Genomic DNA, 11,978 nt, shown 5'->3' with positions numbered 1-11,978 from the left:
CCCCAAGGGGAGGGCATTCCTCTCAGCAGATACTCACTGACATGTGGTAATAGTGGGGTAGGACAGACTTTTATCTGCAGCCAGAGATTGAACAATGGCAGATTCTCCAGGCCAGGAAATGGACGTGTGAAGTGGTCATAAACTTAGCTTTCAGAAGGTTCCCAAAGGTGGGGGCTACTCCTTGAGCTCCTGGGAGAGACAAAAGGCAGACCATTTGCTGCTAAGAACATGTAATGAACAATTGTTTAGAGACTCAAAACTTGTTATCAGAAGTGGTGAAAAATATCAAAAAGGCAGATTTGTTAGTCTAATTCTTGGCACTACATTTCAAAATGTGGTGGAACTGTGAAGCATAGTCTGAACAGGAATGGCGCTATATGTGATTTCATGGGAACTGTATTTATGCTAGAATTGATAAACTTTACACACACATCCCTATGGTAAACACACATATTTGTGGACATTTGGAGAAAGATTGGAAATAGTTTTCTTGTTGAAATGGACAAAATGCTGCAAAAAGGCTAATCAAGAACTCACAGCTGTGGGATTTTGTGGAACAGATAGTCCATAAAATATGGAATCCTTGTATGTAATTTTCATGGAGGTTACAAATGTATAAATATGTATTTAGGACAAAATTTGATTTTGATACTAGTGGCTAGGGGAGGTTTCTAAGGACTGTAAAAGCCAAACCATAAATGTAACATCATCCGTCCTTGATCCAATCACTCAGATGCAAAGCGGAGATGAGGCTCTGATCCAATCCCAGTCCATAGGGGCAAGTTTAGTTAAGGCGGCCTATACACCCATACTTGTGATATCATTTGAAAGGATAAATAGATAAATAAAGACACATAGGGACTCACTCAATCTTCTGATTCCAGCGAAGCAGTCTGATCCAGCATTCAACATCCAGCATTCAACATCGTTCCAGATCCAGATGCCATGGACCAGGCAAGAAGTAGCTGAACCATTTGCAGCAAGGCCACAATCCTCAACTTATCCTTACAACCCAGTGATGCGCTGTGGTGTATGGAAGCATCCTGAAACTATATTGCTTGCTACCATAAGGCTTGCCCGATGAACTCACTATCCTGCTGGTTGGAAATACCCAGAAACAAGAAGGGCAGATCCTGTGCAGTTTCGGTGACCGGCCTAGCTGATCCAGTCCTCTGCCTGATGTGCTGTCTTCCCTTGATAGATCCAATCCATTGACCAGAACCGTAACTGTCCAAAAATCTTAAAATCCCAGTGGATTGTGAGTTAATTAATAGGTCGCTGGAGAACTATTTTATACCTTGCATTATCTTGTTCCATTCTGATCTCTGAACTATCCATACTTTCCTAACCAGTAACAGTGTCCAAATCTTTAGTGCTATCTTATTCGGTCTAGTTGCGAAAGCGCCATTTTTATAGTCATCTTTATTTGTGTACTCTGATCCATAAATCCCACTTTGAGTTTTTGGACTGGTGCCGCCGGGGAAGGTGATGGGGATCTGTTACTGAAGTCATGAATCAGTCTCAGAGCTTACTTCATCCCGACTTGGTTGCCTAGCCTGAACGCTCTAGCCTTGAATGAATGCATAAGCCATATTTTCTGATTCTAAAGTGAAGTCTGTGTCCAAATTCGTGTCTTTATTTTCGAAAAACACTGCTCACTAAAACCTCTATAACTCCCTCAGTTTTTAAGATAGAAACTCCCACTTGTACCTAGCATCCTTAGCTACATTGACTACTGAAAATCCAGTTGGCCTTTGAGAGCCCAACTGTTTCCTTTTGAGTAAATCATTGCTTGTGTTTGCTTGCATCTGTTCAAAGCGGCTCCCATAGGAATTTATAATAATTTAAGCATTTTGAACATATTTTGTGTTTTTGCTCAGCCAATTTCAAAGCCATTCTGACAATTGAAAAGTCAAATCCGTTTTTCTCTTGTGTTTACGGGGTGAAGGTGGGAATGATATTCCGTTTGGTCTGCATTATTCCAGAATACCTGCTCTCTCCTCACATCTATTTAAATTGCCTATTGGTGGGTTGAGGGGTGTTGCAAGGGGAACCCCTAACCATAGTGCTATCTGTTACAAACCAACTCAGAATTATAATTTTCTTTGCTGCATTCTTTTTGTGTTCATTACTTCATTTCTAGTGCATTAAACATATTATCCATTGTTCCTGTCACCCCATTGGTGACTGTTGTTACCTATTAAAAATATATTCTGATTTTAAATTGTAAATAAATACACAAATAATTACCTTTGCAACTAGCCTGATTCCTGGTTCAGTGTAACCTGGGGGGTATTTTGAGGAGGGTGTGATATGAGTGGTATATCATTCAGAATATTGAACTTATAGATAAAAATAAATACGGGTTTAATTTGCGCACTACATGCTGGGCGAGACTTGGGTGTGTGCCTGATTGAAATCACTTACAGACTCTCCCTCAAGCATGCCAAGTGTGCTAAAATGTATTAATGTTTAATATGTATAGGTTTTATCAGTTTATGAAACATTATTTTAATTTGGATTTTAAATGTGTAATACTCTTTGTAAAAACTATTGCTGGGGGAACAAATAAAACCTATTGATTAAAATATGACTATTTAAAACATTGCAATGTGGAAGGAGAGTTTCTTCCAAAATGAATTTTCAAAATGTAAAAAGATAAAATCCTATTAGATTTTCATTGCACTTTCTATGCATTTCACTAAATTTTGGAGGGGCAATTGTAAATGAGGTTGTGTTTTCTTTGTCAAAAAAGAAGACACACAATGCTTTGCAGAACCACTTTTTGCCATTTTGTAAGCAGTATATTATTCTGAAAATCATCTATAGGAAGTTTTCATTTAAACTAAATGATCCCAATGGTGAATGCCTAAATCATGGGGTTGCATTGAATTAGTTAAAACCATGACCTTGAGAGAGCATCAGTATGCCAGAGGAAAATACTCTGCGTAAACTATACTATTATTCTTAATACTTTTAATAATTTGAAGGAGTTTAATAAATAGCCCCAATGCCAGGCATGCAATGCCCTTTTAGTCAACATGAAACATGAAAACATGAAACATGTGCATACAAAGCATGAATTGATTCCATAATCCACAGCACACGTGGTTCATTCCATGAAATCGGCATCCATGTGCCCTTATAGTTGACAAGTATTGCTTGGTTTCAGAGACTGTTTTCTTAATCATTTAAAGGTAGTATTGCCTCGTAACCAACATTAGACTACCTGTTATTCAAATTGCAAAAACCAGCATCAACGTAATAATCATAACAATCATGAAATCCTCTCATCATAAAATGTGTTCCCAAACTCAGCAGGAAATCATCAAAGGATCAAAAGGTGACTGTCTCAGAATAATTGTGAAATATTTTTCTGGCCAGCAAAAGGTGTCTACTCTTTAACTAACAACAAGCATGCCACAATCGAGACTGTGGACAGAACTGTCCTCCAACAAGTATAACATGCCACTTGTATTAAGGGTGACATTGTTCATAACAAGAAATAAAAATTAAAAAAATGTTCAGCTTGATTTCATTTTTGTAAACGAAGACCAGTGCTTTCTCTGTGCCTGGACTGACAGGTGCTTAGCCCCGTGACTTGTTGTGACACTGGGGTAGAGGACCTGCATTTCTGGCAATGTTTGCCGAGCTTGTTCAACTTTTTGCAGTGCTAAATCCACCCACCCCAGCCCTCCTGCCCCAAAGCAGCTGCTTCTGATGCAAAGCAAAACGAATGTGTAGAGAAAAGCAATTGCATTTCTTCCTGGAGCGGAATAAGTCTGTGCATTGCTAGTGTTCCACTTTTTAAGGTACTGGATTCCTGCACGCTTTCGAGGCCTTTGTCAGGCTCACCTTCTTAAGTGTTTAGCCAATGTCGTTCAAAACATGCTTTTCCTCTGATAGGGCAGGCTGTTGTTTTTTTTTAAGGAATCGTCTTCTTAGTATTCAATGTTGTTGAACTCACTATGTCAGCTATCTATTTAAATTCAACATTTAGTTTCCACATTTTCACACGCTTAATATGATATTTAAATTATTTAACAAGTTGTGCAATAGTTGAAAGATCCCGAACCAAAAAAAGGCCAAGGTCTTACCCAGACTTCTCTCCGGCAGGGCAGTGAATGGCCCGGGCGGGTCAGCTGAGACAGGCAGAGGGCACTGACATGCATTGCTTTCTAAATTAAGCTGAGCATTCATTGTTTCAAATTTGATTATGACATTTGCATATATCTTTCAGGGCATAGTCCCACAAAACCACTGCCCTATGGTGGCATGTAGGTTCATGAGTATATTCCCATAATCATTGTTACACTTTCCCACAGCAAGCCAATAATTGACCCGCAGGCGCATGACACATTCCTAATGAAGGACAGCCAGTTATCTCCAAATGAATCATAGTTCTCGTTAGGCATGCAATTATCCTCTAAACAGCATTGCTTTGTCCTATGATCATTATTGAATATTCTCCTATACATGTGTAGATTGTCCCCCTATCATACTGAAGCAAGCTCAAAATCACTCAGACATGGTGCCAAACAAGTTGTAAAATGGATGAAAGATCCCGAACCAGAAAATACCCAGGTCTCATCTAGATCTCTCTCTCCCGACAGGGCAGTGAATTACTTTGATGCAGGAATTGTCCCAATACTACCACGAAAATGGCTCTAATTGACATAAAATATTCAAATAACAAGACGAGGCAGAGTCTGAATTCTCTACCTACAAGCATGCCAAGTTCTCTCTACTAAACAAGTCATTATCCTGAATAATTAGAAAATGCCTTTATAGAAATCATTCACTTGCTATGCATACATCATGCACATATTGATCAGTAAATAGCATTGAATTTTGTACAAAATAAGCACGACATTTCCACCAAAATAACCATACATTTTGGCACAAACCGCATCCACCTTTCCTATAACTAAAATGAAAATTCCCTTAAGTGCCTGTAAGCATCAGAGGAGATCCTTTTTCCAAAACCATCACACATTTGTATCTTAATCATCATCACATGTGTGTTATACATGATTGCACCACTCTCTGACAGCACCACGAGCATGAATCTATCCCAAAGCAAGCATGAGTTTTTCCACATCACATGCATTAAAGTTTACCATGATGCTTAGAAAGACTCTCACCTGGGAGGTGCATAGGATTGTCTACAAAATCAATCCACATGAATTGGATTTTTAATCAGCACATACGCTGGCCCAATAGCCCCAGGAAATTGTACACTATTAAGTGCCAGCCTATTTCCCCACTCAATCCGTCACACACCCACAACAACATCTGGCTCCTGCCACAGCAGCTACTCTGATGCACCTTAACGGGTTGTGCATGGGGCAATTCTGGGATTTCTGTTCAGCAGAAAACCTTCTGACCGTCATTGTTGAAGTTTGCTGTCTATTGCTGTCTATTGCCAATGGGCATTTATGATAATGCTTCCGGCCCATGGATCTGTCAATTCCTGCAGTGCTGCTGTATTTCCCCAGCATGGTGTCATAGGGAGACCGGGCAGAGTTTCCCTGCCACCATCACTCTTAACCTAAGGCCGTACAGCAGGAATATGCCCTTGGTCGTCCTTCGTGCTTCTGATCAGCTCTGTGTAAGAAGGAGGGAAGTGGCGGATAATTGACAAATGACGATGATGCGCCTTTGCACCCTCTGCTGGAACACAGGCCTGCTGCAGCTTCTCTCAGCATAACCATCGAGCTCCTACACAAAGCATCCATGCACCAGTGACAGTGGAAGGGCAAGGACAGGTATGATGTGAAGGGGAACAAATCAGATTGTACATAGCAGGTCTTGTCCCAGGTCCTACCTTGTCAATGGTGATACTTCACGGATATTTTGGTGGAAAAGCAAATGGTGGTCAATATGTTCCTCTGCATCACTCACCGCTGCAACTCCTTTCACAATAGAGCACCAGACTGCCAATACGTTGGGTAACAAACCATCCCATAAGTGTCTCCAAGTGTTCCGTTTGACCCCAAATTCTCATTCAGCCTTAACATCAAGAAGTCTATCAGTACAATCTGAAAGCCCACACACCCTTTAACAGTGGCCACAAAGCTCTGGTTCTTCCCAGTCAATGAAAGTTCAGTGATGAGCCCGAAATGCTGCCATCAGGCTAGAAGGCGGCCTCCAGCCATGGGGCCATAGTTCACCAATAACTCACCAGTTTGCATCACTTTCCAGGTTCAATAGCTTTATCGTTGTCTAGAACACAAACACCAGAGCCCATACTGGCACAACAGGACATCCCAACCTCAAAATAACTAACTATACCAAAACTGTTCAATATAATGTAAGCCTCTGTGGCGGCCGGCCACTCAGTCTTACTACGCCTGCCTTGGGAACACATCCTCTTTGTGTGCAGGCATCTGCTAACTTACCCCCTAGAACAACTTAGCACACACACCATCTCCTCATAGAGGCTTTCAGTCCCACGGATCAACAGTAAAACGCTATCACTTCCCGTACACACAAAAACACAAATACATATGGTTCATTAATCTTCTTAGCCGTGCTTAAGACAGCAAACTTTGTCTACACTACCAGATACTGAATATCCCTGTGCTACCCAATGCCTCCTTCAGCGTCAACCATCCATTCTATCCAGGTACTTCTATGGGCAAATACTGCCCTTTGAACGCTGTCTGCACCTTATGTCGTTCCTCATATTGCCCTCTATTAATTCTTTTATTTTTTTATTTTTCCAGAGTGTAGCTCCCCCTAACTCCTCTCCCTCCCCTCCATGTAATCCCTTTCCATAACCCCTGTAAGGGAGAGACGGTGAAAGGGAATGCCAATGGCAGAATGTTTACGGTTGGACCCCGTGTGATCTAGGTCTGTGTGCCCTTCTAAATGGAAGAGTGGTGCCTGCAAACCAGTAATGCCAATAGTGTGTCATCTTCCATCCACTGTTATTAGAGGCCTCTCCTGCCCTAGTTAAACAGGCCGCCCTGCTGGTACATTAAAATGTCGGTACTTGCTAGTATCCTCCAGCGATGCACACGGCTATGTGAAAATGAGTGAACATTGTTTTATTACTCCGTAACCAATGTTGCCAAACCTGTTCCAGAAAAGAGTGTACATGCCTGTTACCAAACACAACCTGCAAAGGTATCCCACAAACCACAAAACGCAGTTCCGCAAAAAACGTTCATTCAATCCTTGAACACACAATACATACTTAGCCATCCTTTAAAGAAAAAGACGTTTCGAAGTATTCGTACCGTGCTGGCAAGATGGCGTGTGAGATTGCTTTTTAGGGTAACTACAAGTACATCCTTCAAATGCAGTCTTCAAATTGCTCACCAAAAATGATGTCACTGTACTGTTCCTAATAGGAAACCTTTTCCGAATACAACCTGCATGAAATATACACGACCCATACAATTCTTTACATCGTCTAACTCCAGGCCTTCATTTTGTCACACCAGCTTTCCCTCCAGGAGTTCTATGTTTGCGCATGGGCAGAGTCCTGAAGCAGCCTCCCGCCAGAAAGTGGCACCTCACAAATCAGCAAGCTGAAGGGCCATGAATTCCCATACAGCTCGTACAGTGGGACATGCTCCACCCACACATCACTGGCCCTTCAGGTGGAGAGGGGATGGATGGAACATAAGCCTTTCCCACCCACCACTACCACCCATCCCATAGGCACACGAGTAGCGTAGGTGCGAAAAGGATACATTGATGAAATCAAAGCACAATGCCAACAGGTATTGCTGAGGGAGATGAAGGTATGGGGAGGAAGCACCGTCAGCACTTCTGACCAGGACCATAAATGCTTTTAGACATTTGACATATTTTGCCGAATGGTTTAAATATTTGACTTCTGCAAATAAGCAAGTGAGAACGACAGCAAATTCACGCATTTCTCCATTCTCAACCTGATGAATCAGGGGAAACGCAATATTGCCCACAAACCAGTATTTACCCAGATCATAAGGCTCAGAAAGCACTGAGAGTGAGGAGGACTATTTAACGTCATGTCGATTTTACTTAAACATGCATCTTTGCCATTATAGCCACATTTTGAACCCATGCCCGCCTTGTCAGAGGAGAACCATGGCCATGAGACAGATGTGCGTTAGCAACCCTCATATTTGCTGGAAACATTTACGTGGGCTGATCTGTATACATCATTGTAACTAGGCGAGGAATTTGGATTACATCATCAGATGTTAGCTTCAAACAAGCGGGCGGAGCAGGTAGAGGTTTCAAATGTCCATAGACACAACTATGCAAAGTTTGTTATCTGCACTATTAGACCATATACCCACTAAGCTGGATGGTACAAAAGACGCCAGGTAATGGACAACACCTACAAAGGTCTTACGCACTAGAAGACTTTGATTTCAAGTGTCGGAGATGAAGAACGTATCAAGAGCAGGATGAGGAAAGTCCACAGAGGAGGATATTCTAGCAATAATCTACTGGGAATCAAGAACATGCTCAACAGAAAAGGTTTAACACATGCATTAAAATCTCACACAGGGAGCAGCCACAAAGCAGTCCAGTGGCTGGTATTGCACAACCAGCCGATTCTCTTACACCAAGCCAGATGGAAGAAGCAATTGATTTGTGTTCTTGCAGAAGATCCCACATGTTAGAAATGATCTTGAATCGAATGTTGACATCAATTTTCAACACCTACTAGACCAGTCGATGGATTGAAGTTAGCTTGGCTTGATGGAAGGTTGTTACCGAAAGAGGAAGCATACAATCCATTCTGAAGTCGTGCAAAATAGAGAAAGTAGCAAATGTCAGTTTAGCTGTAGGTCGATCTTTAACCAGATCTGTTTTTATTTTGACACATACATCTAAAGTAGTTAGTTCTTATATACAGTCAAAGACATTGTCCATGGCAAGCAGGACACAGAAATCCAACCATTCCATTGATGTTGCTCATAAGGGTTCACTGTAGTGGCACAATTAATTCCAGTTTCCTCTTATCAGGGAACAGTGACAGAGTGCAATAGATGGGGAGGCAAATGCAATGTAGATTGCTCCTTTGAGGTGTTTTATTTTCCGAGAAACAACAATCTTGACAAAAAATGCATTCAAATTCAGTCATTCACCTTGGAAACCATTTTGTATATTGCCTATAGACAGAAAACACCCTATAGGCAAAGAACATCCCGTAGACATGAATACAGTTGCATTTCTTCACCATACAAGGCATCAGCACTTTCCTCTACAAGTGGACACATGGATCCATTATATGCAACTGTCCTTTTGCCCTCAATCTGCAGTAACCTTCAAGTATAGATAGAATTCAAAAATTCACTTGGCTTTTAACACACCACCTTACTGAGTAGACACAATGTTGGCAATGGAATCCATCCAAGATTATGACTTCCATAAGACATCTTCACATGCTCCACAGTAGCTAGACACACACATTTGGGGACGATTATTTGCAAGCAAGGCCAACAGCAGTGTCCTCCTGAAGCAGAAATCTAATTAAGTACTTGTCTGTGAAGGCAACACAACGTCCTCCCTGTTGAAATTTCATACCGTTAATGAGATATTACTGTGGCCAGAAACCGATACAAGCTGAGTGAAGTGATGCAGCTGGGATTCGCCTTCCATGTAATGTAACAGAGGTCCATTCTCAAAACTCATCTCACGACTGCCTGTCTCCCAAATGATCAGGCAGAAGATATCTGTACTCAATCGAATAGGGAAGACATCAGAAGGCAATGTTCACTTTTGCCACGTGTTGCTGACATCTTACAAGGCGTAACTGAATCTATTTGCACACCTCAAAGATATTTGTGAACTGGCTCTCTTGAGATTCCGCTCTACAGAATATTATGCTCCTGGCACTTGCTGGACCACACGGGCTAGGAGGGACATTGGAAGCTATTGCCAAGTAGGTTGCCATGCTGGCCAATGAGGATGAGAGGAGTCGTGGATGCATGGGGATAGGGCTCAAAGGGTTCCTTCTCTTCCACCCATCATGGGAGATGGCTGAAGTCTCAGACCACAGTGACAGGCACCGGGCTGTGTTGGCAGGGGTGGATGAACTCTGGATTAATGAAAGTGAAGCCCTGGAATTCACTCTGGTCGATGCCAGCAAGTACCATCTGATCGGGTGGGGTCAGCATAGCCGCAGCCCTTGTGAAGAACTTGTCAAAATTCTCCCCATTTTTGCCACTCTGTGGGAAAAAAAGAGAAGGAAAGGACAAGATACAGTCAATGGTTACAATGTTGATCTGCCTTGCAGGTTTGCAAAATATACATATCAATGTTGCCCCGTACATTCCCACATAATTACTTGCACCTATTGAGGATTCAACATCTCCCACTGCTTGAAATACAGCCCTTGAAGCTTCTTGACTTTATTCCCAGGAAGTTAAGTGATCAACGGTTTGGGGAGACAGGGACTGTTGTGTTGTAGTTTGCAGTGTTGTGTTGCATTGTATTGTGTTGTGGTGTGTTGTCTTGTAGTAGACAGTATTTTTGGTTGTATTGTATTGCTTTGACTTTTCAAGAGAGTTTATTACGGTCATAATTACATATAAAAGGTGGAAGATTATCTACCTACGTTCTGATTTTTATTCATGGATGAATGTGTTGATGCAGTTCTTGGTTACAAAACTATTGATTGTTTCTTTGTTGTGTAAAGATTATGTAAGGGTAACTTGGTTCAGCCAATTCATAATAAAATCATACAAATTAAAAAAGAGAGTTTATTATATTCTGTTTAGTTTAATTTAATGTTGTTTTTGATTTGCATTGTTGTACTGTGTTATATTGATCACTTTGTGTTTTGAGGGCAGTATTGTCGGGTGTTCTACAATGTTTTGATCATGGCTGATGTTTTATTTAGTTGTACATTATTGTGTTGTATTTGGTCATTCTGCTTTTTAATACATTGCAGAGTGTTGTGTTTTATTGTTTTCCTGTTGAAATATGTTGTTCTGCGGTATTATGTGTCACTTAGTTCCCCCCTTCTTACCTGAGACCGATCCTTGCTGGACTCCGTGGTGTCTTCTTGCGGACAGACCTGGACTTGAATAAGGCTGAGCGAGGCTCTTCCGACTCCAGCGTGCGTTTAAGATTCCGGGATGCAGCAATCCGGGGACCCAGGAAACGAAGAAGACGTGCTGATGGCGCACAAGTCCAGGAAGCAAGAGGAAAGGGAAAGGGACAAGGAATGGAAGTAGAAAAGCTAGGAACCAGGAAAGCAATACAGCGAACTACGGAGCACACGTCTGATCGCTACTTGGCAATAGCATTGATACGCGCGGAGCCGCGGGGGTGCGGTCTATTAGTAGAATAAGTTACGTCCAACGTATAGACCGCGGAAGGCGTGTCACGCTGGACGGCCATGCTGGGAGTGTTAGGGAATGCAAGGCCCGTTGCGATAAGGACCAGGAAGACCAAAGGGGCACGTCCTGTGGGTCATGACAGCATGCCTCCTCCGAAAACCTGTTCCTCCAGGTTTGCCTGGGTGTATGAGGTGGTATCTTCTGAGCAGTCGAGGGGTATTCAGATTAGAAAGTGGTTCCCAAGTTCTTTCACTGGGGGGATATCCTTTCCATTCAACCAGGTATTGAAGCTGACCCTGTTTATACCTGGAGTCGCATATCCGGGACACTTCATATTCCAGTTGATTGTCCACCACCACAGGAGTGGGTCTGCAGGATTTCCGGGAGGATTGAATGTAAGGTTTTAATAAGGAGGTGTGAAAAACTGGGTGAATCTTTTTCCAGGATTCTGGTAGCTTGAGCCGGTATAAGAGTGGGTTTATAATTTCCTTGAAGGAAAACGGACCATAATACCGGGGGGCCAATTTGTTTGGCCGTAGATGTCGGGGTAGTAATTTCAAGGACAACCAAACTTGATCTCCAACTGAATAAGAAGGCCCAGATCTTCTTTTGGAATCCGCATATCTCTTGGTCTGTGTTCTGGCCTTCTCTAAGTGCTCTTTGGTCTCCTTATTTATGTTGATG

The 11,978-nt window shown here is 42.1% G+C and overlaps 1 protein-coding gene across 1 annotated transcript in view; it reads right to left on the bottom strand.

The window, feature by feature from the left end:
* Positions 1 to 4,759: 4,759 nt before the first annotated feature.
* PRKCG (protein kinase C gamma) overlaps positions 4,760 to 11,978 on the bottom strand; it is a 1,699,783-nt gene continuing 1,692,564 nt past the window's right edge. Inside the window, exon 18 of the mRNA XM_069637367.1 lies at positions 4,760 to 10,178. Coding sequence (XP_069493468.1) covers positions 9,999 to 10,178 — 180 coding nt within the window. The 3' untranslated portion in view covers positions 4,760 to 9,998. The remainder of the gene's footprint in view (positions 10,179 to 11,978) is intronic.

Source organism: Ambystoma mexicanum, chromosome 1q (genome assembly GCF_040938575.1).
Source record: "Ambystoma mexicanum isolate Mex_15411 chromosome 1q, UKY_AmexF1_1, whole genome shotgun sequence".
Lineage (NCBI taxonomy): Eukaryota > Metazoa > Chordata > Amphibia > Caudata > Ambystomatidae > Ambystoma > Ambystoma mexicanum.
This window is presented reverse-complemented; position numbering and strand designations above follow the sequence as displayed.